General features: G+C 41.7%; 1 protein-coding gene across 1 annotated transcript; it reads right to left on the bottom strand.

Annotated features, from left to right (window-relative positions):
* Positions 1–3,159: 3,159 nt before the first annotated feature.
* LOC123095806 (putative rRNA methylase YtqB) lies at positions 3,160–6,804 on the bottom strand. Its single transcript, XM_044517375.1, has 6 exons — positions 6,557–6,804; positions 6,417–6,480; positions 5,691–5,883; positions 5,420–5,493; positions 5,163–5,318; positions 3,160–5,065 (listed from the first exon to the last, which is right to left on the bottom strand). Exons 1-6 carry the CDS (start codon positions 6,723–6,725, stop codon positions 5,017–5,019), a joined length of 705 nt encoding a protein of 234 aa, XP_044373310.1. The 5' UTR covers positions 6,726–6,804; the 3' UTR covers positions 3,160–5,016.
* Between the last annotated feature and the right edge of the window lie 20,334 nt (positions 6,805–27,138).

Raw genomic sequence — 27,138 nt, 5'->3', positions numbered from 1 at the left:
TCGAGGATTGGAACTAGCTGAAGGAAATATGCCCTAGAGGCAATAATAAAGTTATTATTTATTTCCTTATTTCATAATAAATGTTTATTATTCATGCTAGAATTGTATTAACCGGAAACTTAGTACATGTGTGAATACATAGACAAAACATAGTGTCCCTAGTATGCCTCTACTTGACTAGCTCGTTAATCAAAGATGGTTATGTTTTCTAACCATAGACATGTGTTGTCATTTGATGAACGGATCACATCATTAGAAGAATGATGTGATGGACAAGACCCATCCGTTAGCTTAGCATCATGATCGTTACAGTTTCATTGCTACTGTTTTCTTCATGACTTATACATGTTCCTCTGACTATGAGATTATGCAACTCCCAAATACCGGAGGAACACTTTGTGTGCTACCAAACGTCACAAAGTAAAAGGGTGATTATAAAGGTTCTCTATAGGTGTCTCCGAAAGGTGTTTGTTGGGTTGGCATAGAACAAGATTAGAATTTGTCACTCCGTATTTTCGGAGAGGTATCTCTGGGCCCTCTCGGTAATGCTCATCACTATAAGCCGGGATCAGCTGTTGCAAAGTCCGGTTAGGTATATATATTAATTAAGCCTGTGTTGACTAGCTAATTGATGCAATAATTGTTTTGGTATGTACATATATTAACATGGGATGCACACAGTAAGATCATCCTGCAGGTTATTGGTTAGACATTCCGGTACTGCTGATTACTAGTAATGATTACCACCGAAAAGATATTGATTTGTGCTCAAATATTGAAGATAATAAATTATGGAAGAACCTACACACATTACGGTGGCGTCTTATAAATGGTTTCATTCAAGTTTGAGATAATCTGCATAAGAGACATGTTGGGAAACAAAATAACACTGTAGAAAGTGGAGCTGAAAACGAGACTATATGCCATGCCATAAAAACAAATTTGCTTCAAATTCATGTTATGTAAATTGTACAGTTGACAACAGTTCTATCTGCAACCTTTACAGTGTGAGAATCCTCCGCCGTCAGTTGCCAACCCGTCAGAGAACATGTAAATCTGAACATAGTTCTGCACTTAGTGTAGACAGTGCCATGAGAAGTGAAACAACATGGAGGAATCACAGCTAAAGTGTAGTTCTGATAATTCAGACTTCCCCCAGGCCGGTTCAGAGTTGAGCAATCACCTTTATCTCAAAACAAAAAGAAAAATAAGAAGGAAAAAAAGAAGGAAAAAAAAAGGAAAAAAAAAGGAAAAAAAAAGAGACCAGATTCAGGTGTACATGTGGCGACCCAAGTTGCCACTGAGCGTTTTATCACTATGGTGGTCTTCGGGTAATGCGAGGCTCGAACTCTCGACCTCGGGATCGCGCGCTTTTTAGCTACGCTAGCCAACTGCGTCACCAACCCTTCGATGTGTAACTAGTGAAACTAATGCAGTTGTAGGCTGCAGCACCCCTCGTGGATTTGCTCTTGTTTCTTGATTTCTATACTGGCACGAATATAAATCATGCATGATTTCCTCATGACTCTTGTTTCCTCATTATATTTATCCTAAGATACATCACTTCCATTCCCAGGTACGTATAATGGAAGTTCATCTCCTTCCTTCGATTTCTGTGAAATTTCCTTTTTTGTGCGTTCGTGTCTTATGGAGATCTCCTGTTTATGTTGTACAGAATAGACTGATGTGACGCCCCCTCTTTCTCCTGATTTTTATCGGCTAATTCATTTTATTTGCCTGGCTGGATTTCCATTTGCAGAATTACGCTTGCGTTAACCACAGGTCATGTAATCCAGACAAGATTCTTATGCTACTAATTATGTATATTTGTAAGTTTATGTATTATTTCTTATTCTTTTATCTTTTTATATAAAATATATTATCATTGACACATTGAAACGTATACAGTTCAAATATGTTTGTTAAGCATAATGGACGAATGCGAAAAAGCAACCAGTTTCAATTGAAATAAAAGTAGCAATGTAAACAATTATGTATAAGGATTTATTGTTAGTATGATATTATTTTCAAATATCTGGTTATGTGTTCCCTTCTATGAAGAATTTAAAAAGTGATTCTTCACTGTTATGTTTCCGACATTGTATTTTCAGCTTATGTATTTTCATCGAGATACGAGATAATGAATAATGTTATTTTATTCAATCTTGTGTTCATTGTAAGGTATTAACGAGTAACAGAAAGACCAATGCTTCAATCGGTAGATACAAGAAGAAGGCCGTGAGAGTAGTGACATCCTGCCAACATGCATGATCCGTCTAGCCCTTGGTTCAGCAATTCACAAATGATCCAGGCCAACAATCTGTTCTATCAGCCACACCAATAGACAGCAGGTCATGTTTCCAAAGACCATAGGTTTATGACACATCAAATGCAGCATACTGGCATATAGTTACGCAACGCTTTGAAACTTGACATATGCTGCCTGCATCAAGGGTCACCGTGCCCGAGTAGCGGCAATTTCACTGAACATTGTAGGCCAGAGATTGTGCGTTGCATCAAGGGGGCAATCCCTGGAGCAATCACCAGACCACGACCCTTCCAAGCTCCTCTGTAGATTGTCTCCGCAATGTCAACAAACTCTTGCTTGTCTTTGGATACCAATTAAGTTCCAAGATTAAACAGTAGCAACTTATTGCTGGATGCTAATGATTTTTTTTTCTGAGAGGGCCTGTGGATGCCAATTAAGTTTTAAAAGATTTCCAATTTTTTTGAGCGGTACACCAAACTTTATTAACTGCTAGGAGTACGGTTTACAGGAATGACAAATGGGTCACGGGTCACCCCAGCCACAGGTGGCGACCAACATCTAATGAAGAAGATTTTTTTTTTTGAGAGAGAGAGAGCCTGTCGACGCCAATTAAGTTTTAAAAATTTCACTTGGGAAACTCAATGCTGATCTGTGGGCTTGGCAAGGGAAAAACATGGGCTGCACAATGTAAGATCAACCTACAGATTATTGGTTACACATTCCAGTACTGATGATTACTAATGATTATCACCGAAAAGATATTGATTCATGCTCAAATGCTGAAGAAAATAAATTATGGAAGAACCCAGTATACACGATTTGGGTGGCGTGTTATAAAAGGTTTCATTCCAGTTCGAGATAATCTGTATAAGGGACATGTTGAGGAACAAAACAACTCTGTAGAACGCGGAGCTGAAAACGAGACTATATACCATGCCGTAAAAACCAATTTGCTTCAAATTCATCCTAAGAAAATTGTACAATTGACAACAGTTCTATATGTAGCCTTTACAAAAAAAAATCATTCTCGTAACTCTTAACCATACTCATATATTTTTCTTTTTTCGCAACTCCATAATCTGCAATTCACAATCACAGTATGCATTGTGGCAGTTCATTCATCATGAACCGAACATGAGACTTGTAGAGCTTCACTAGAACTGTGATCATTTCCGCAGGAGAACTAGTACTGGAGCAACTGGCCTGTCATCAGACTGCCGGCCTAGGAGCAGCAAATCTCTGTTAATAAGGAACTACTACATACAAGCGTGAGAATCCTCCGCCGTCTTGCCAACCCGTCAGAGAACATATAAAATCGGAGCATAATTCTGCACTTAGTGTAGACAGTGCCATGAGAACTGAAACAACATGGTGGAATCATCATAGAGCTAAAGTGTAGTTCGGTAATTCAGACTTCCCGCGGCCCAGTTCAGAGTGGAGCTACCAACCACCTTTATCTCAAAACAAAAACCAAAAGAAGGAAAAAAAAAGACCAGGTTCAGAGTTTGCTCAATTTCACCTGATGATTCAGGTGCACATGTGGCGACCCAAGTTGCCACTGAGCGTTTCCTCACTAGGCTGGTCCTTCTCTCGACCTCGGGAGGGTTCGTTAGCTATGCTAGCCAACTGCGCCACCACCCCATTGTTATTTAACACGCGAAACTGACGTCCTTGTAGGCTGCAGCACCCCTCATGGATTTGCTCTTGTTTCTTGATTTTTATAGTGACACGAATACAAATCATGCATGATTTCTTTATGACCCTTGTTTCCTTAATGTGACACGAATACAAATCACTTCCAAGGCCGGGAGCTACATCAGTTGAACACTTCTTCCCATCATGCACTTGAAAAAGCAAGACGCATATTTTTTCCAATTATGGTAGGCGTCCATGGTGAATTCCAGATGGAGTTGTTCTTATTGGCCACCCGCAAAAAAAGAAAAGAAAAAAGACTTTCTCTTGTTGGCGTCAAAGTTCAATTTAACCATGGATGCCAATCAAGTTCTATAAAATTTTCCACGCAAATACCTCCTGGATTTGTTCAAATCTAAGGCAGTACTCTTGTTACCTCCGTCATTGTCTAGAAAAATCTAAGACGAGTTATTCGGGACAGAGGGAGTAATGGACAGATCAATGCTTCCATAGGTAGATGCAAGAAGAACACACGAGAAGTGCCATTCTACCAGCTTGATCGTGCCAGCCCTTGGTTCGGCAATTTAGAAGCGATCCAAACCAACAATCTGTTTTATCATCATCACACCAATGGACGGCAGGTACTGTTTTCAAGGAGCGCAGGTTTATGACATATCAATATTCAAGATACAGACATATACTTACACAACATTTCAGTGAACACAGTAGACCAGAAACTGCACATGAAAAGCGAGACATGGAACACCTTAATAAAATGATATTTGGTGGAGTAAAATTCTTGTCAGGCCACATGGATTTGGCAAGGCCTGGGTATCGATCTACAACGGGATATCAATACTATTTGGGAGGTGCAACCGCCTATACCTCTACCACCAGCAGTATGCCATACCGCACTCCTCAACGCCCTATGGAAGATTTGGGATGCAAGGAATGCGTGTGTCTTCCGCGACATTGATCAGCTCCACTGCTGTCCGGAATTTGTAAGACAACTTTACTCTGGTCAGTGGTCACATCGGTTTACTAAGCCGGCTCACAAGGTAGCTGCCGATTCCTCTCGTCTACTTCTGATGTTGTAACTAACTGGCCTTGGTCATCTATTTCAGGTGGGGGAACTCCTCCCCAGTGATTCCTCCCAAAAAAAGTCTATCATTGATACACACTGATAATCAGCAATCACTGAAAAAGCTAACAGCTAGCAATCACCTTGACAGAATATTAGCAGTTGCCAACTGATATTTACCTTCCACCCAGATGCCCAATGTAGACAAGGACACTAATGAGTCCCCCTGAGCCAACAATTCTGCTGGCAGCTTGTAGTGCCAGCTCAGGTGTCTCAGGTACTGTGATTATTGTTTTATCTCCTCCTGAAAGGTAGCCCAGAATGAATGCTACAAGCCTAAAAGTACATGTTCAAGATCATAGTTACTTGAACTGCCAATTTCAGGATAATGGAATCATATAATTAAAACCAATGAAGTAGTAAAAGAACTTGATCACCTCACAGGAGAATCTTTTGGAATGATATCCTCCATTCTACTGTCACATATGCAAAACAATTTGACTAGCTCCCTCTGCAGCAAGAAAAATCGGACAGCATACGCCACAAAGTGAGGTTTCATGAGAATGTAGCAGCGACATCTGTGATCTTATGTGAGTATTGCTACAACGTACTGTAATAATCATTCTCAAAGGAAACTAATAAGAGAAACCACATGGTAATCCTCACTCAAACCAGCAACAAGTTTTACAGTTTCCTGCAGTTGCATACCTCATGGCTGTCGACGGCCATCTTCAGAAAAGCGGAAGTGCTGTCTATCGCAGAATCTTGGATGTCCAATCCATAGACAGGCCCTCGCACGCTCTCATCAGCCACCATCTTAAGCAGAGCGAGCGTATCGTTGCCATTCCCGCAGGTGGCATCGACCACTGTATCTCCTTTCTGAACGATACTTCCCCACACCCTAATTAGGTAAAAACATAACAATTAGGAACGAGAATGCTGCCCTACTAGAAGGTGATTCGGGTTAGAAAAAGCATCTCCTATCCGAATGATACCGCTCCACAGCCTTAGTCAGAGAAGAACGCCACAGTTAGTAACCGCAACATCACCCAAAAAATAGCTTGTACTCCCTCCGTCCGGAAATGCTTGTCATCAAAATGGATAAAAGGGGATGCATCTAGACGTATTTTAGTTCTAGATACATCTCTTTTTATCCATTTTGATGACAAGTATTTTCGGACGGAGGGAGTAATAGACAATCTCGTTTGAATGAATTATGCAAGGGAATCCACATGAATTATTTACTTCCACTTCCAGGGCTGTAAACAGACACATACGTAGCCCCAACAACAAAGCATTTGAGAATGCTGCCCTACTAGAAGGTGATTCAAGTTGAAAAAAAAATCATGTGTTTAATTTTAGCAACGGAAAGGAAGCGGAGTTAAGTTAGTCAGTAAAGGACGAGCACGATGGGGTGGGTAGTAGAGTACCTACGCGTGGGCTACCTCGGTGGCCTTGCGCTTGCCGGTGACGAAGCCCACCACCGCCTCCTCCACCCCTGCAACTAATCCCGGTCACGACGTCGGACGGCGGGCACGCGTTATTGAAGGGGGAAATAAGTAGATAATACGAACCTGCGGCGGAGAGCGGGTCGGCGAGCTGCGCGGCGGAGAGGTGCCGCCGCTTGGGCTGGACGAGCGGAGGGGATGGGGTAAAGCTGGGGGTTCGTCGGAGAGGGGATGGGGTCTGGGAGCGGCGGAGGAGCCGCGAGAGCGGAGGGCGAAGCAGTGAGGGAGGAGGCATGGCTGCTGCGGTGGCGGCGGCGGCGGCGGAGATCGTGAGGATTGGTATTGGTACCCAGCAGACGCAGCGAAAAAGAGAGACCAGGTACAGACTTGCTCTAGTCAATCTGATGATTCAGATGTATATGTGGCGACTAGACCTGGCCATGGGCAGCCCGGCCCGGTTGGCCCGACCCGACCCGGCCCAAAAAAACACAACCTGGCCCAGATCAACCTTGTCCACGGGCCGGGCTCGGGCCTAGATTTCAAGCCCGACGACCGGGCCGGGCCCGTCGTATTCACATGTTAACGAAGAGGCCTGGCCCGAGGCCCGGCAGGCTTTTAGCGCGATGGGTCGGGCTCGGGCCTGATTTTTAGGCCTGACGGCCGGGCCGGGCTCAGGCCTGAGGTTTTTGCATCGGGCTTTGGTAGGCCCTGCCCGAAGCCCGGCCCAACCCGATAAATGGCTAGGTATAGTGGCGACCCACTGAGCGTTTCATCACGACGATGATGTTTTCTTTTAGGTGGGGTGGGAGCATCTCTAGCCGGATTTGCCAAATCTAACCCCTCAAATGCCGGGCGTGTCCGCGCCCAGTGGCCGGGCACGCCTCAAAAATACATTCCACATCCGGATACCTCGCATTAGAAACCTCAAATCTATATTATTACATGCAACGTGAAACCTAATCTAAACGGAGCTCGCTCGGTGCCGCTCCCCCACTCGCCCGGCTCCGCCCTGGCAATGTCCGGAGGCCGGCTGCACTCCTCAGAATGTTGGTCCAGCAGCGGCACCGAGCAGACCTAGACGGTGTGAAGGGCATCACGCCCCTCGTCGAGGGGGGCGTCCATCATGATGGCCCCATCTTAAGGGTGGCCTGGTGACCTCGCGTCGGAGTACGGTGCGAACCCTAACCCTCAATCCCCTTTCTCTATTCATTCGTTCTAAACAAGGGGGCGATGATTGTGCAGGAGTTGATGATGTTCACATCGAAATCTTTCTATGCTAGGACCACGTGAGGAGCTATTCTTAGTAGAGATTCACCATCAGGAAATTTTTTGTGGTTGTAAGGGCATATTTATCCCTAAGGTGTTTTGGTGATTGATGACAATGCTTTTGCGGACTAATCGTGTGCGTTGAGTTTTCAGAGATTCATCCTTTGGCACGAGACAATTCCCTCCCCTCGGAGTGTTATTCAAGACGGTGCAGCTCTTTCGTTTCTATTTTGGTGGACTAGTTTCGTAGGAGTCACCATACTATCAAGAGGGGGTCCGCTTTGGTAAGGCTAGGGTGGAATCAACACGTACACATCCTTGTCACACCCTCTGAGCCTTTCCGCTTCAATGGAGAGCTCATTCCCTTTCATATGTGCTTCGTTTGGTCCCAATGGTAGTACCGCGGGCCACAGCGGTAGTACCGCCCGAGTGCAACAAGCGGCAGTACCGCTCCTCAGCGGTAGTACCGCTTGGAGCCCTCCGCCGTAGTACTGCTGCGGCTCTATGCTCCTACCGCCTTGACTCGAGGGCTCTTTTCTTGTGTCGGGTTTTGCGGCACTAGTTGCGACAGTAGAGGCGGTAGTACTGCTCCTAAGCGGTAGTACCGCCCTTACCACCACGGTAGTACCGCTCTGGGTCCAGATCCTTCCTTTACTCCTCGCTCCCCTCTTCTGCGCGGCAGTACCGCGAGGTGGGACGGTAGTACCGCCCACCCCAGCGGTAGTACTGCTCTCTGCGGGGCTGCTTTGGGGGGTAACGGTTGGATTGTTCCCCCCACTATATAAGGGGGTCTTCTTCCCCAAAGTTGACTTGCCTCCTCCCCCAAAAGCTTCATTGTTGCTCCAAGCTCCATTTTCGCCTGATCTCTCTCCCTAGCCAATCAAACTTGTTGATTTGCTCGGAATTGGTTGAGAAGGCCCTGATCTACACTTCTACCAAGAGAAATTTGATTCCTCCCACTAATCCCTAGCGGATCTTGTTACTCTTGGGTGTTTGAGCACCCTAGACGGTTGAGGTCACCGCGGAGTGATACGTCCATTTTGCATCACGCTTTTATGTCAATATTTATTGCATTATGGGCTGTTACTTCACGTTATGTCACAATATTTATGGCTATTCTCTCTTATTTTACAAGGTTTACATGAAGAGGGAGAATGCCGGCAGCTGGAATTCTGGGCTGGAAAAGGAGCAAATATTGGAGGCCCATTCTGCGCAACTCCAAAAGTCTTGAAACTCCACGGAATGTCTTCAAATAAATAAAGAAAAATTGTCGCCAAAGATGAAGGGCAGGGGGGCCACACCCTTCTCACGAGGGTGGGGGCGCCCCCCTGGGCGCGCCCCCTACCTCGTGGCCCCCCTGGTGGCTCTCCGACGTCCATCTTCTCCCATATGAAGTCTTTCGATGAGAAAAATAGAGGAGAACCTTTCGGGACGAGACTCCGCCGCCATGAGGCGGAACCTTGGCGGAACCAATCTAGGGCTCCGGCAGAGCTGTTCTGCCGGGGACACTTCCCTCCGGGAGGGGGAAATCATCACCATCGTCATCACCAACGCTCCTCTCATCGGGAGAGGGCAATCTCCATCAACATCTTCACCAGCACCATCTCATCTCCAAACCCTAGTTCATCTCTTGTATCCAATTCTTGTCTCCAAGTCCGGGATTGGTGCTAGGTTGCTAGTAGTGTTGATTACTCCTTGTAGTTGATGCTAGTTGGTTTATTTGGTGGAAGATCATATGTTCAGATCCTTTATGCACATTATTACCCCTCTGATTATGAACATGAATATGCTTTGTGAGTAGTTACGTTTGTTCCTGAGGACAAGGGAGAAGTCTTGCTATTAGTAGTCATGTGAATTTGGTATTCGTTTGATATTTTGATAAGATGTATGTTGTCTAATCTCTAGTGGTGTTATGTGAACGTCGACTACATAACACTTCACCATTATTTGGGCCTAGAGGAAGGCATTGGGAAGTAATAAGTAGATGATGGGTTGCTAGAGTGACAGAAGCTTAAACCCTAGTTTATGCGTTGCTTCGTAAGGGGCTGATTTGGATCCATATGTTTCATGCTATGGTTAGGTTTACCTTAATACTTTTGTTGTAGTTGCGGATGCTTGCAATAGAGGTTAATCATAAGTGGGATGCTTGTTCAAGTAAGAACAGCACCCAAGCACCAGTCCACCCACATATCAAATTATCAAAGTACCGAACGCGAATCATATGTGCGTGATGAAAACTAGCTTGACGATATCCCCATGTGTCCTCAGGAGCGCTTTTCCTATTATAAGAGTTTGTCCAGGCTTGTCCTTTGCTACAAAAAGGATTGGGCCACCTTGTTGCACTTTATTTACTTTTGTTACTTGTTGCTTGTTACCATTTATCTTATCACAAAACTATCTGTTACCACTTATTTCAGTACTTGCAGAGAATACCTTGCTAAAAACCGCTTATCATTTCCTTCTGCTCCTCGTTGTAATCGACACTCTTACTTATCGAAAGGACTACGATAGATCGCCTATACTTGTGGGTCATCAAGACTCTTTTCTGGCGCCGTTGCCGGGGAGTGAAGCGCCTTTGGTAGGTGGAATTTGGTAAGGAAAAATTTATCTAGTGTGCTGAAATTTTCTGTCACTTGTTACTATGGAAAGTAATTGCTTGAGGGGCTTGTTCGGGGTATGTTCACCCCGTACGGTTGAGCCAAGAGTTGCTCCTCAACCTACTGAACCTACTGAACCTATTGAAAATGAAATTCCTTTTGGAATTCCTTCGGGTATGATGGAAAAACTGCTAGCTAACACTTTCGCAGGAGATGGAACAAAGCATCCTGACGAACATCTACGCTTTGTGGATGATATTTGTGGACTATTTAAGCTTGCAGGTGTACCCGATGATGTTGTTAAGAGGAAGGCTTTCCCTTTATCTTTGGAGGGAGACGCATTGACATGGTATAGGCTATGTGATGATATGAGATCATGGAACTATAAAAGATTGAAATTGGAATTTCATCAAAAGTATTACCCTATGCATCTTGTTCATCGTGATCGCAATTATATATATAATTTTTGGCCTCGTGAAGGAGAAAGCATCGCTCAAGCTTGGGGGAGGCTTAAATCAATGTTATATTCATGCCCCAATCATGAGCTCTCAAAATTGACAATTCTCCAGAATTTTTATGCTCGACTTTCTGATAACAATCGCACCATGCTCAATACTTCTTGTGTTGGCTCTTTTATGATGAAGCCTATTGAATTTGGATGGAATTTATTGGATAGAATTAAACGCAACTCTAAAGATTGGGACCTCGATGAAGGTAAGGAGTCAGGTATGACACCTAAGTTTGATTGTGTTAAATCTTTTATGGATACCGATATTTTCCGTAAGTTTAGCACTAAATATGGACTCGACTCTAAGATAGTAGCTTCTTTCTGTGAATCTTTTGCTACTTATGTTGATCTCCCCAAGGAGAAGTGGTTTAAATATCATCCTCCCATAGAAGTAAAAGTAGATGCACCTATTAAAGTTGAAGAAAAGACTGTCACTTACAATGATCCTATTGTTCCCACTTCTTATGTTGAGAAACCACCTTTCCCTGTTAGAATGAAGGATCATGCTAAAGCTTCAACTGTTGTTCGTAAAAGCAATACTAGGACTTATACACCTCCTGAGCAAGTCAAAGTAGAACCCAATATTGCTATTGTTAAAGATCTCTTGTCTGATAATATTGATGGGCATGTTATTCAATTCACTAGTGAAACTGCTAGAATTGCTAAACCCTGTGATAGAGATAAACATAGACCTGTGGTAGGCGTGCCTGTTATTTCTGTTAAAATAGGAGATCATTGTTATCATGGCCTATGTGATATGGGTGCTAGTGCTAGTGTTATACCCATTGGCTTATACAAAGAAATTATGCATGAGATTGCACCTGCTGAGTTAGAGGAAATTGATGTTACAATTAAACTTGCCAATAGAGATACTATATCTCCAATGGGAATTGTTAGAGATGTTGAAGTCTTGTGCGGGAAAACCAAATATCCCGCCGATTTTCTTGTTCTTGGTTCTCCACAAGATAGCTTTTGTCCATTATATTTGGTAGACCCTTCTTGCGTACTGTTAATGCTACAATAGATTGCGAAAAGAATGTTGTTACTGTTGGCTTGGATGATATGGTTCATGAGTTTAATTTCTCTAAATTTAGTAAACAACATCGTGAGGAAGAATTACCTAGTAAGGATGAAATTATTGGTCTTGCTTCTATTGTTGTACCTCTTAGTGATCCTTTAGAACACTATTTGCTAGACCATGAAAATGATATGTTCATGAATGAAAGAAGGGAAATAGATGAAGTATTCTTTAAATAGGAACCTATTCTGCAACACAATTTGCCTGTTGAAATCCTAGGGGATCCTCCTCCACCCAAGGGTGATCCCGTGTTTGAGCTTAAACCGTTGCCTGATAATCTTAAATATGCTTATCTTGATGAAAAGAAAATATATCCTGTTATTATTAGTGCTAACCTTTCAGAGCATGAAGAAGAAAGATTATTGAAAACTCTGAAAAAGCACCGTGCCGCTATTGGATATACTCTGGATGATCTTAAGGGCATCAGTCCCACTCTATGTCAACATAAAATAAATTTGGAAGCTGATGCCAAACCAGTTCGTGATCCTCAACGATGTTTGAATCCTAAAATGAAAGAAGTGGTAAGAAAAGAAATACTCAAGCTTCTGGAGGCAGGTATAATTTATCCCGTTGCTGATAGTCAGTGGGTAAGCCCTGTCCATTGTGTCCCTAATAAGGGAGGTATTACTGTTGTCCCTAATGATAAAGATGAATTGATTCCGCAAAGAATTATCACAGGTTATAGGATGGTAATTGATTTCCGCAAATTAAATAAGGCTACTAAGAAAGATCATTACCCCTTACCTTTTATTGATCAAATGCTAGAAAGATTATGCAAACATACACATTATTGCTTTCTAGATGGTTATTCTAGTTTTTCTCAAATACCTGTGTCGGCTAAAGATCAATCAAAGACTACTTTTACATGCCCTTTTGGTACTTTTGCTTATAGACGTATGCCTTTTGGTTTATATAATGCACCTGCTACCTTTCAAAGATGCATGATGGCTATATTCTCTGACTTTTGTGAGAAAATTTGTGAGGTTTTCATGGATGACTTTTCCGTCTATGGTTCCTCTTTTGATGATTGCTTGAGCAATCTTGCTCGAGTTTTGCAGAGATGTGAAGAAACTAATCTTGTCTTGAATTGGGAAAAGTGCCACTTTATGGTGAATGAAGGTATTGTCTTGGGGCACAAAGTTTCTGAAAGAGGTATTGAAGTTGATAAAGCCAAGGTTGATGCTATTGAAAAGATGCCATGTCCCAAGGACATCAAAGGTATAAGAAGTTTCCTTGGTCACGCCGGATTTTATAGGAGGTTCATTAAGGACTTCTCAAAAATCTCTCGGCCTCTGACTAATTTATTACAAAAAGATGTACCATTTGTCTTTGATGATGATTGTGTAGAAGCATTTGAAATACTTAAGAAAGCATTAGTCTCTGCACCTGTTGTTCAGCCACCTGATTGGAATTTACCCTTTGAAATTATGTGTGATGCTAGTGATTATGCTGTAGGTGCTGTTCTAGGGCAAAGAGTTGATAAGAAATTGAATGTTATCCATTATGCTAGTAAGACTCTAGACAATGCTCAAAGAAATTATGCTACTACCAAAAAGGAACTTTTAGCGGTTGTATTTGCTTGTGATAAATTCAGACCCTATATTGTTGATTCTAGAGTAACTATTCACACAGATCATGCTGCTATTAAATATCTTATGGAAAAGAAAGATGCAAAACCTAGACTCATTAGATGGGTTCTCTTGCTTCAAGAATTTGATTTGCATATTGTTGATAGAAAAGGAGCTGAGAACCCCGTTGCAGACAACTTGTCTAGGCTAGAGAATGTTCTTGATGACCCACTACCTATTGATGATAGCTTTCCTGATGAGCAATTAAATGTCATAAGTACTTCTCGTAGCACTCCATGGTATGCTGATTATGCTAATTATATTGTTGCTAAATTTATACCACCTAGCTTCACATACCAACAAAAGAAAAAGTTTTTCTATGACTTGCGACATTACTTTTGGGATGACCCACATCTTTATAAAGAAGGAGTAGATGGTGTTATTAGACGTTGTGTACCTGAGCATGAACAGGAACAGATCCTACGCAAGTGTCACTCCGAAGCTTATGGAGGACACCACGCTGGAGATAGAACTGCACATAAGGTATTGCAATCCGGTTTTTATTGGCCTACTCTCTTCAAGGATGCCCATAAGTTTGTTTTATCTTGCGATGAATGTCAAAGAATTGGTAATATTAGTAGACGTCAAGAAATGCCTATGAATTATTCACTTGGTATTGAACCATTTGATGTTTGGGGCTTTGATTATATGGGACCTTTTCCTGCTTCTAATGGATACACTCATATTTTAGTTGCTGTTGATTACGTTACTAAGTGGGTAGAAGCTATTCCAACTAGTAGTGCTGATCATAACACTTCTATTAAAATGCTTAAGGAAGTTATTTTTTCGAGGTTTGGAGTCCCTAGATACTTAATGACTGATGGTGGTTCACACTTTATTCATGGTGCTTTCCGTAAGATGCTTGCTAAATACGACGTTAATCATAGAATTGCATCTCCATATCACCCGCAGTCTAGTGGTCAGGTAGAATTGAGCAATAGAGAGCTCAAATTAATTTTGCAAAAGACTGTCAATAGGTCTAGAAGAATTGGTCCAAGAAACTTGATGATGCATTATGGGCCTATAGAACTGCATACAAAATCCTATGGGTATGTCTCCGTATAAAATGGTTTATGGAAAAGCTTGTCACTTACCTCTCGAACTAGAACATAAGGCATATTGGGCTATTAAAGAGCTCAACTATGATTTAAAACTTGCCGGTGAGAAGAGGTTATTTGATATTAGCTCACTTGATGAATGGAGAACCCAAGCTTATGAAAATGCCAAGTTGTTTAAAGAAAAAGTTAAAAGATGGCATGACAAAAGGATACAAAAGCGTGAGTTTAATGTAGGTGATTATGTATTGCTATACAACTCTCATTTAAGATTTTTTGCAGGAAAACTTCTCTCCAAATGGGAAGGTCCTTACGTTATCGAGGAGGTCTATCGTTCCGGTGCCATAAAAATCAACAACTTCGCAGGCACAAATCCGAAGGTGGTAAACGGTCAAAGGATCAAACACTATATCTCAGGTAATCCTATAAATGTTGAAACTAATATTATTGAAACCGTAACCCCGGAGGAATACATAAGGGACACTTTCCAGAATGTTCCAGACTCCGAAAAGGAATAGGTATGTGGTACGGTAAGTAAACCGACTCCAAAACAATTTTAAGGCAATATTTCTCCGTTTTGGAATATTTAGAAAAATAGAAAAATAAGTAGCAGTCCGGGGAGGACACGAGGCCTCCACGAGGGTGGAGGGCGCGCCCTACCCCCCTGGGCGCGCCCCCTACCTCGTGAGCACCTCGTGTGCCCTCCGGACTCCGTTTCCTTGCACGATACGTATTTTGGTCGGTAAAAATTCATTATATATACTCCCGAAGGTTTTGACTCTCGTATCACGCAAATCTCCCCTGTTCTTGTTTCGAGCTGTTTTCTGACAGGTCTAGATCATCATGACGACCCCAAGTGCTTCCAAGGACAAGTTCTTCGAGAAGGTTATCAACCCTTACCTCGCGGAGGTGCTGCGACACCCTCAAACCATTGAGATGCGTGATGGGTTGCTGCACATCCGCGATGTTGAGGGACCAAAGGGAACCAGAAGCGTGGAGTTGAGGCTCGAAGCAATGGAGCAACAAGTTTTCAAGTGCCAGGGGATGGTGGAGCGTGGAATCAACGCTACCCACAAGATGCTCGCGGAGTTCACCAACAACTATGAGCCGGATGCCAAGAAGACCGAGGAAGCCATCTATAAGCTACATGAGAAGATCGAGCACCTCCAAGCCCAAATCTATGATCTGCAAAACCAAAACTGTGAGTATGAATATAGATTCAAAAGGATGAGTTTGGCTGCAGATTTGAGGATTCCGGAGACTCGATCATCCTTCTATGATGGTGAGCCTATGCCATGGAAGGTGGACGACAAGCTTGCATCATCATCAACACCTCCACCGCCAACAACAAGGAAGGAGACATAATCATCTGGGTATGGGCACTACCCTTGGCAACTGCCAAGCTTGGGGGAGGTGCCCTGGTATCGTATCACCATCACAACTCCTATCTTTACCGTTTTTCTTAGTTCGATCCTATTAGTAGTATCTTGATTTAGTAGAATAAAGTCATGGCATGATCTAGTTTTGAGTTTTGCTTTATGATCCTTCTTTGTAATCGAGTCCGTGAGCTATATAATAAAGATTAGTGTTGAGTCAAGGGCTTGAGTATTTTGCCATGATCTTGGGTGATTAGAAGAAAAAGAATAAAAAGAATCAAAGAGTTCATATTGATCTTAGTGAAAGTAATGACTTAACATAGAAAGAGTATGATGATTTAAAGTTGTTGGGAGTTGGCAAATATAGCTTTGGTCATTGTTGCAATTAATAGGAAGTAATAAGGAAAGAGAGGTTTCACATATAGATATATTATCATTGACATCTTTTATGGTTGGGAGCACTCATTAAAATATGACATGCTAAAGAGTTGATGTTAGACAAGGAAGACAACATAATGAGTTATGTTTTCTTACATCTGAGATAAAGTATGTTGTCATGGATCATCTACCATGTTGAGCTTGCCTTTCCCCCTCATGCTAGCCAAATTCTCAGCACTAAGTAGAAATACTACTTGTGCTTCCAAATACCCTTAAAACCAGTTTTGCCATGAGAGTCCACCATATCTACCTATGGATTGAGTAAGATCCTTCAAGTAAGTTATCATCGGTGCAAGCAATAAAAATTGCTCTCTAAATATGCATGACTTATTAATGCAGAGAAATAAGCTTTGTACGAACTTGTTGTGGACGCAATTAAAGTGACGGACTGCATAATAAAGGTTCACATACAAGGGGCAATATAAAGTGACGTTCTTTTGCATTAAGATTCTGTGCATCAACCCTAAACGCGCATGACAACCTCTGCTTCCTTCTGCGAAGGGCCTATCTTTTATTATTATCTTTTACCTTATGCAAGAGTCACGGTGATCTTCGCCTTTCCTTTTTATTTTATCCTTTGGCAAGCTCAGCATGTTGGAAAGAACATGATATATATATCTAATTGGATGTGGGGGAGCGTGAATTATTATTGTTGACATTACCCTTGAGGTAAAAGGTTGTGGGGCAAAAACTATAAGCCCCCTATCTTTCTCTGTGTCCGATTAAAACTCCATAACCACAAGTATTGCCTGATTGTTGGCAATTATGAAGGACTAAGTGATAGTTGAGTATGTGGACTTGCTTTTAAGCTCTGACATAGACTCTTTCCGATGTTATGATAAATTGCAATTGCTTCAATGACTGAGGGTATAATTTGTTGGTTCCCAATAAGGTTTCTAACTCATACTTTGGCTTTGTGAAAAGATCATCACTTGAACATGAGTAATCATATGACAAAATCTATTTATGTTGCTGTTATGAAATAATCATGATGCCTCCATGTTTGTATTTTATTTTTATCGACGCCTCTACCTCTAAACATGAGGACATATTTATTGTTATCGGCTTTTCGCTTGAGGACAAGCGAGGTCTAAGCTTGGGGGAGTTGATACGTCCATTTTGCATCATGCTTTTATGTCAATATTTATTGCATTATGGGTTGTTATTTCACGTTATGTCACAATACTTATGGCTATTCTCTCTTATTTTACAAGGTTTACATGAAGAGGGAGAATGCCGGCAGCTGGAATTCTGGGCTGGAAAAGGAGCAAATATTGAAGGACTATTCTGCGCAACTCCAAAAGTCCTGAAACTCCACGGAATACCTTAAAATAAATAAAGAAAAATCGTCGCCAAAGATGAAGGCCAGGGGGCCCACACCCTGCTCACGAGGGTGGGGGCGCCCCCCTGGGCGCGCCCCCTACCTCGTGGGCCCCCTGGTGGCTCTCCGACGTCCATCTTCTCCCATATGAAGTCTTTCGATGAGAAAAAAATAGAAGAGAACCTTTCGGGATGAGACTCCGCCGCCACGAGGCGGAACCTTGGCGGAACCAATCTAGGGCTCCGGCAGAGCTGTTCTGCCGGGGACACTTCCCTCCGGGAGGGGGAAATCATCACCATCGTCATCACCAACGCTCCTCTCATCGGGAGAGGGCAATCTCCATCAACATCTTCACCAGCACCATCTCATCTCCAAACCCTAGTTCATCTCTTGTATCCAATTCTTGTCTCCAAGTCCAGGATTGGTGCTAGTAGGTTGCTAGTAGTGTTGATTACTCCTTGTAGTTGATGCTAGTTGGTTTATTTGGTGGAAGATCATATGTTCAGATCCTTTATGCACATTATTACCCCTCTGATTATGAACATGAATATGCTTTGTGAGTAGTTACGTTTGTTCCTGAGGACAAGGGAGAAGTCTTGCTATTAGTAGTCATGTGAATTTGGTATTCGTTCGATATTTTGATAAGATGTATGTTGTCTAACCTCTAGTGGTGTTATGTGAACGTCGACTACATAACACTTCACCATTATTTGGGCCTAGAGGAAGGCATTGGGAAGTAATAAGTAGATGATGGGTTGCTAGAGTGACAGAAGCTTAAACCCTAGTTTATGCGTTGCTTCATAAGGGGCTGATTTGGATCCATATGTTTCATGCTATGGTTAGGTTTACCTTAATACTTTTGTTGTAGTTGCGGATGCTTGCAATAGAGGTTAATCATAAGTGGGATGCTTGTCCAAGTAAGGGCAGTACCCAAGCACCGGTCCACCCACATATCAAATTATCAAAATACTGAACGCGAATCATATGAGCGTGATGAAAACTAGCTTGACGATATTCCCATGTGTCCTCAGGAGCGCTTTTCCTATTATAAGAGTTTGTCCAGGCTTGTCCTTTGCTACAAAAAGGATTGGGCCACCTTGCTGCACTTTATTTACTTTTGTTACTTGTTGCTTGTTACCATTTATCTTATCACAAAACTATCTATTACCACTTATTTCAGTACTTGCAGAGAATACCTTGCTGAAAACCGCTTATCATTTCCTTCTGCTCCTCGTTGGGTTCGACACTCTTACTTATCGAAAGGACTACGATAGATCCCCTATACTTGTGGGTCATCATGGAGCCATAGTCCATTGTGGTGAAGCTTCGTGGTGTCATTGGGAGCCTCCAATTAAGTTGTGGAGATTGCCCCAACCTTGTTTGTAAAGGTTCGGTCGCCGCCTTCAAGGGCATTAATATTGAAATCACGGCATCTCGCATTGTGTGAGGGCATGAGGAGAATACGGTGGCCCTAGTGGCTTCTTGGGGATCATTGTGCCTCCACACCGCTCTAACGGAGACGTACTTCTCAAAAGGAAGGAACTTCGGTAACACATCCTCGTCTTCTCTGGCTCCACTCTTGGTTATCTCGTGCCTTTACTTGTGCAAGCTTATTTGTGTTGTATCCCTTGCTTGCTTGTGTACTTGTTGTTGTTGCATCATATAGGTTGCTCACCTAGTTGCATATTCAGACAACCTACTTTGATGCAAAGTTTAATTTGGTAAGGAAAAGCTAAAATTTGTTAGTTGCCTATTCATGCCCCCCCTCTAGTCAACTATATCGATCCTTTCAATTGGTATCAGAGCCTCATCTCTTTTTAACGACTTTGCCGTCCGAAGAGTATGGTTGACACCATAGACGATAGCTAGGGAGGAGCACTCCGGTGTGAATCCGAGCTCGTCTACGGGTGATGGGGGAACCGCGGTGTCTCGTGAGGAATTCAACGTGGCTTTGGGCACATTGAAAACCTCCATGACAACCGAGGTTGAAAGCATGTTTAATAAATTCTTAGAAGGACTTAAACTATCTACCTCGCCGTTGAAAGTGGGTGATCCCACTGACAAGGTGATAGATGCTAACTCCGACAAGGGGGAAGCTACTAGTGAAAAGGATCCTTCTACTAGTGGTAGAAATGGCACTGGCATCTTTGCCCATGTGGCACCTCCAATTTATGGAGGACCGATCTCTTCTACTCATTTAAATCATGCCGGCACACCTCCTAAGATTGTGAAAAATGAGGACTTTGATTCTTGGGTATATCGCTTCAAGCGTCATTTAAATCATGTGAATACTGATCTTTGGAGAATCATTAAAGAAGGTTTCCATCCTCATGATCGAAGCAACTTCACCCCTAGAGAAGCCGTGGGCCATCAATTCAATGAGAATGCTCTCTTCATCATTCAAGATGCAGTCCTACCCGAAGATCTCCCTCATCTTCGACCCTTCGCCATGGCCAAAGACGCATGTCATTGCGTTGTTTCCCTCTATAAGGGAAGTGCAAGCATTCAACGCTCCAACTAAGAAGTGGTGCAAGATGAAGCCGATGAGTTTGCAATGAAAGAACATGAAGAACCTCGTGAGCTCTTTCGGAGAGTAACCAAACTTGCGGTTTGATACGTCTCCAACGTATCTATAATTTTTGATTGTTCCATACTATTACCCCTTTTGGATGTTTATGGGCTTTATTTTACATATTTATATCATTTTTGGGACTAACCTACTAACCGGAGGCCCAGCCCATATTGCTGTTTTTTTGCCTATTTCAGTATTTTGAAGAAAAGGAATATCAAACGGAGTCCAAACGGAATGAAACCTTTGGGAGCGTGATTTTTGGAACAAATCTGATCCAGAGAGCTTGGAGTGCAAGTCAAGAAGCTCCTGAGGGCCCCACGAGATAGGGGGCCGCCCCCCTATAGGGCGCGCCCCTGTCTCGTGGGCCCCTTGGGTGTCCACCGATGTACTTCTTCCTCCTATATATATCTACGGACCCCGAAAACATCTAGGAGCACCACGAAACACAATTCCCACCGCCGTAACCTTCTGTATCCGCGAGATCCCATCTTGGAGCCTTCGCCGGCACTCTGCCAGAGGGGGAATCGACCATGAAGGGCTTCTACATCAACACCATAGCCCCTCCGATGAGTTGTGAGTAGTTTACCACAGACCTACGGGTCCATAGTTATTAGCTAGATGGCTTCTTCTCTCTTTTTGGATCTCAATACAATGTTCTCCCCCTCTCTAGTGGAGATCTATGCGATGTAATCTGTTTTTGCGGTGTGTTTGTCGAGATTCGATGAATTGTGGGTTTATGATCAAGTTTATCTATGAATAATATTTGAATCTTCTCTGAATTCTTTTATGTATGATTGAGTTATCTTTTCAAGTCTCTTCGAATTATCAGTTTGGTTTGGCCTACTAGATTGATCTTTCTTGCCATGGGAGAAGTGTTTAGCTTTGGGTTCAATCTTGCGGTGTTCTTACCCAGTGACAGAAAGGGTTGCAAGACACGTATTGTATTGTTGCCATCGAGGATAACAAGATGGGGTTTATATCATATTGCATGTGTTTATCCCTCTACATCATGTCATCTTGCTTAATGCGTTACTCTGTTCTTATGAACTTAATACTCTAGATGCGGGCAGGAGTCGGTCGATGTGTGGAGTAATAGTAGTAGATGCAGGCAGGAGTCGGTCTACTTGTTATGGACGTGATGCCTATATACATGATCATGCCTAGATAATCTCATAACTATGCGCTTTTCTATCAATTGCTCGATAGTAATTTGTTCACCCACCGTAATACTTATGCTATCTCGAGAGAAGCCTCTAGTGAAACCTATGGCCGCCGGGTCTATCTCTTATCATATTTGCTTTCAATCTATCTTTATTTGCATCTTTACTTTTTGCATCTATATTACAAAATACCAAAAATATACTATTATCTCTCTATCAGATCTCACTTTCATAAGTGACCATGAAGGCATTGACAATCCCTTTATTGCGTTGGTTGCGAGTTCTCAGTTTGTTTGTTTAGGTGTGTGGGACTTTTGAGGAGCCTCCTACTGGATTGATACCTTGGTTCTTAAAACTGAGGGAAATACTTACGCTACACTTTGCTGCATCACCCTCTCCTCTTCGAGGAAAACCAACACAAGCTCAAGACGTAGCAAAAAGGATTTCTGGCGTCGTTGCCGGTGAGGTCTTCGCTCAAGTCAAGACATACCAATTACCCATCACAAACCCATCTCCCTCGCATTTACATTATTTGCCTCTTGTTTTCCTCTCCCCCACTTCACCCTTGCCGTTTTATTCGCCCTCTCTTTCGTAATCTCCTCCTCTCTTTTTTGCTCGCCGTTTTTCTGTTTGCTTGTGTGTTGGATTACTTGTTGCCATGGCACAAGATAATACCAAGTTGTGTGACTTCTCGAATACCAATAATAATGATTTCCTTAGTACTCCGATTGCTCCTCTTAATGATGTTGAGTCTTGTGAAATCAATGCTGCTTTGCTGAATCTTGTTATGAAAGATCAATTCGCCAGCCTTCCTAGTGAAGATGCCGCTACTCATCTAAACAATTTTGTTGATTTGTGTGATATGCAAAAGAAGAAAGATACGGATAACAATATTGTCAAATTGAAGTTATTTCCGTTTTCACTTAGAGATCGTGCTAAAGTTTGGTTTTCGTCTTTGCCCAAAAATAGTATTGATTCTTGGAACAAGTGCAAAGATGCTTTTATCTCTAAGTATTTTCCTCCCGCTAAGATCATCACTCTTAGGAACGATATTATGAATTTTAAACAACTTGATCATGAGCATGTTTCCCAATCTTGGGAAAGAATGAAATTGATGCTTCGCAATTGCCCTACTCATGGTTTGAATTTATGGATGATCATAGAAATTTTTTATGCCGGTTTGAACTTTGCTTCTAGAAATATCTTAGATTCGGCCGCGGGAGGCACGTTTATGGAAATTACGTTAGGAGATGCTACAAAAATGCTTGATAATATTATGGCTAATTATTCTCAATGGCACACCGAAAGATCTTCTAGTAAAAAGTGCATGCTATAGAAGAAATCAATGTTTTGAGTGGAAAGATGGATGAACTTATGAAGATGTTTGCTACTAAAAATACTCCTCTTGATCCCAATGATATGCCTTTGTCTTCCTTGATTGAGAATAATAATGAATCTATGGATGTGAATTTTGTTGGTAGGAATAGTTTTGGAAACAATGCTTATAGAGGAAATTTTAATGCTAGACCTTTCCCTAGTAATCCCTCTAATAATTATGGAAATTCCTACAATAATTCTTATGGTAATTTTAATAAGATGCCCTCTGATTTTGAGAATAGTGTGAAAGAATTTAGGATTTCTCAAAAGAATTTTAATGCTTTGCTTGAAGAAAAATTGCTCAAAGTTGATGATTTGGCTAGGAACGTTGATAGACTTTCGCTTGATGTTAATTCTCTTAAACTTGGATCTTCTTCTCCTAAGCATGATATCAATGAGTCTCTCAAAGTAATGAGAATTTCCATTGACAAGTGCAAGGAAAGAACCGCTAGATTGCGTGCTAAAAAAGAAAGCTTTATAAAAGCGTGTTCTTCTAGTCTCCATGAAAATAATGATGAGGATATTAAAGTTATTGATGCGTCTCCGATTAGACCTATGTTTTGCAAGATGAATTTTGATGATTATGGTAGTGATGATGAATCCACTTTGCCTAGAAGGCGTCCCAAAAATTCAGAATCTTTAGATCTTGATGTTAAATTTGGTAAAAGAGAGATTGGAGAATCCTCAACTTCTAATAATATTGAACCTACTATCTCGGATTTCAAGGAATTTGATTATGATAATTGCTCTTTAAAAGGTTGTATTTCCTTGTTGCAATCCGTTGTTAATTCTCCTCATGCTTATAGTTAAAATTAAGCTTTTGCCAAACATATCGTTGATGCCTTGTTGCAATCTTATGATGAAAAACTTAATTTGGAAGTTTCTATACCTAGAAAACTTAATGATGAGTGGGAACCTACTATAAAGATTAGAATTAAATATTATGAGTGTTTTTCTTTGTGTGATTTGGGTGCTAGTGTTTCCACGATTCCGAAAACTTTATGTGATATTCTAGGTTTCCATGATCTTGATGATTGCTCTTTAAATTTGCACCTTGCGGATTCCACCATTAAAAAGCCTATGGGAAGGATCAATGATGTTATTATTGTTGCAAATAGAAATGGTGGCCGTAGATTTTATCGTTCTTGATATACATTGTAATCTTTCTTGCCCTATTATTCTTGGTAGACCTTTCCTTAGAATGATTGGTGCGATTATTGATATGAAGGAAGGGAACATTAGACTCCAATTTCCTTTAAAGAAAGGCATGGAGCACTTTCCAAGAAAGAAAGTCAAATTACCTTATGAATCTATCATGTGTGCTACTTATGAATCTAGTGCCAAAGATGGCACTAGTTAAATCTATCCTTGCTTTTTATGCCTAGCTAGGGGCGTTTAACGATAGCGTTAGTTGGGAGGCAACCCAATTTTTCTTTATGTTTTTTATTTTTGCTCCTGTTTAGGAATAAATCTTGCATCTACTCTATGTTTAGATGTGTTTTTATATTTTAATTAGTGTTTGTGCCAAGTAGAACCTATAGGATAACCTACGATGATAGTTGATTTGATTCTGCTGAAAAACAGAAACTTTTCACGCACGAATATAATTTTGTTAAATCACAGGACGTGATTTTGCGTTGATTCTTTTTGCTGCTATTCAATAGACAAATTGTCCAGGATTTCCTATTTTGGTAGGATTTTTATAGTTCCATAAGTTTGCGTTAGTTACAGATTGCTACAGACTGTTCTGTTTTTGACAGATTGTGTTTTTCGTGTGTTATTTGCTTATTTCAATGCATCTATGGCTAGTAAATTAGTTTAAGAACCATAAAGAAGTTGGAATACAGTAGGTTTAACACCAAAATAAATAAATAATGAGTTCATTGCAGTACCTTATGTGGTGGTTTTGTTTTCTTTCACTAACGGAGCTTATAAGATTTCCTGTTGAGTTTTCTGTTATGAAGTTTTCAAGTTTTGGGTAAAGCATTTATGGACTATGGAATAAAGGGTGGCAAGAGCCTAAGCTTGGGGATGCCCATGGCACCCCAAGATATTCAAGAGTAGCCAAAAGCCTAAGTGATAGAGGCGGAGGTGTCCCGACTTTCGATGAGATGGTGGATTTCGCTTTGGTGGAAGTCGACTTTGACGATCCGACTACGAACGTGCGAGGACGTCGCGCCTTAGCAATCGCTAAACCAACTCCGAGAGGTTATTGACCACGCCGGAGCACGATCAACCTGACCACGAGGGTCTGTTTCCTGCGAGCAAACGAAGAACAAGCAAGAAACTAAGATTGCAATCTGGATATTGCGAATATAAGATGAAAGCTTTATTGATCAAGGTGGGGTTCTGTGACGCCTTTGTCTGGTCGTTGAACACAAACGAAGTACGTGAAGTTGCAGCTATGGCAAACTTTTAATCTAAACAAAACCCAAAGTCTAAACGATGCCCTAAGGGCTGTATATATGGAGGAAGAGGGGGGAATTTCGTGGCCCTTGGTGAAGGGGTCCGAAATCAACCCTATCTCTTGTTTCCCCACACATACGGACTCTAAAAATAGCCTATACTTATGTATTTCGAAATTACATGGGCCTGGCCCAATAATAAGGTGACGCAGCACCTAAAATAGCCTCGGGACGAAATTTATGAAGTGGCATCTTGTATATTTCGTCCAAGGCTTCATGCACCCATTATGGTGGCTTCAAAGTCCTGAAATCATCACTTGTAACTCCGTTCTTGTTCCCCTTGTGCATGCAATCATCTCCATGCTTGTTCTTGCTCCAATGTTCATCCTTCTCCAAGCTAGGCCCTTCATTTGTAAGCAAAACAAATGTATCCAATTTAGGCAGCATCATATTCTCATGAACATTAGAATCATTACCAAGAAACGAAAGTACCTGGTAATTTAGTTGGCGTGCACGAGCTCTAGTAATTGGTCCAGTATGTATAGCAGCAGGGGCTGTGGGTGTAACAATTGTATTGATGTCCTCATCATCCTCCCCTTCTTGAAATGAAGTCGTCCTCGACGGAAGTTCATCTTCCTCACCCAAATAAGGCTTCAAATCTGCAATGTTAAAAGTGGGACTAACCCCAAAATCTGCAGGCAGCTCAAGTTTATATGCATTATCATTTATTTTCTCTAACACCTTAAAGGGACCATCAGCACGTGGCATTAACTTTGATTTGCGCAAATCAGGAAATCTATCCTTACGCAAATGTAACCAAACAAGATCTCCAGGTGCAAACACAACATGTTTTCTACCCTTATCTCCAGCAAGTTTATATTTAGCATTCATACGCTCAATGTTTTCCTTAGTTAACTCATGCATTTTTAAAATCAATTCAGCACGTTGTTTAGCATCAAAATTAACCTTCTCCGAAGATGGAAGAGGCAACAAATCAATAGGTGCACGAGGTAGGAAACCATACACAACTTCAAAAGGGCACATCTTAGTAGTAGAATGCAATGAACGATTATAAGCAAATTCAATATGAGGCAAGCATTCCTCCCACATTTTCTTATTATTCTTCAAAACAGCCCTAAGCATAGTAGACAACGTTCTATTGACTACTTCAGTTTGTCCATCAGTTTGGGGGTGACAAGTAGTACTAAAAAGCAGTTTAGTCCCCAACTTAGCCCATAAACATCTCCAAAAGTGGCTAAGAAATTTAGTATCACGATCTGAAACAATAGTATTTGGCACACCATGCAAGCGAATAATTTCACGAAAGAACAAATCAGCAACATTAACAGCATCATCGCTTTTATGACATGGTATAAAGTGTGCCATTTTAGAGAATCTATCCACGACAACAAATATGCTATCCCTCCCCTTCTTTGTTCGAGGTAAACCTAAAACAAAGTCCATAGATATATCCTCCCAAGGAACACTAGGTACAGGCAAAGGCATATATAAACCATGAGGATTGAGTCGTGACTTAGCTTTTTGACATGTAGTGCATCGAGCAATAAAACGCTCAACATCCCGTCTCATCTTTGGCCAAAAGAAATGTGTAGCAAGTACGTCCTCCATCTTCTTCACGCCAAAGTGTCCCATTAATCCTCCTCCATGCGCCTCCTGCAACAACAAAAGATGAACGGAGCTAGCTGGAATGCATAGCTTGTTAGCACGAAACACAAATCCATCGTTAACGACAAACTTGTTCCACATTCTTCCTTCTTTACAATTCTGCATTACATCTTTAAAATCAGCATCATGCACATATTGATCTTTGATGGTCTCCAAACCAAATATTTTGAAGTCAAGTTGTGAAAGCATAGTATAGCGACGAGACAATGCATCAGCAATAACATTTTCTTTTCCCTTCTTG

Source organism: Triticum aestivum, chromosome 1B (assembly GCF_018294505.1).
Source record: "Triticum aestivum cultivar Chinese Spring chromosome 1B, IWGSC CS RefSeq v2.1, whole genome shotgun sequence".
NCBI lineage: Eukaryota > Viridiplantae > Streptophyta > Magnoliopsida > Poales > Poaceae > Triticum > Triticum aestivum.
Note: the sequence above shows the minus strand (reverse complement) of the source record. Positions and strands in the feature narration are given on the sequence as shown.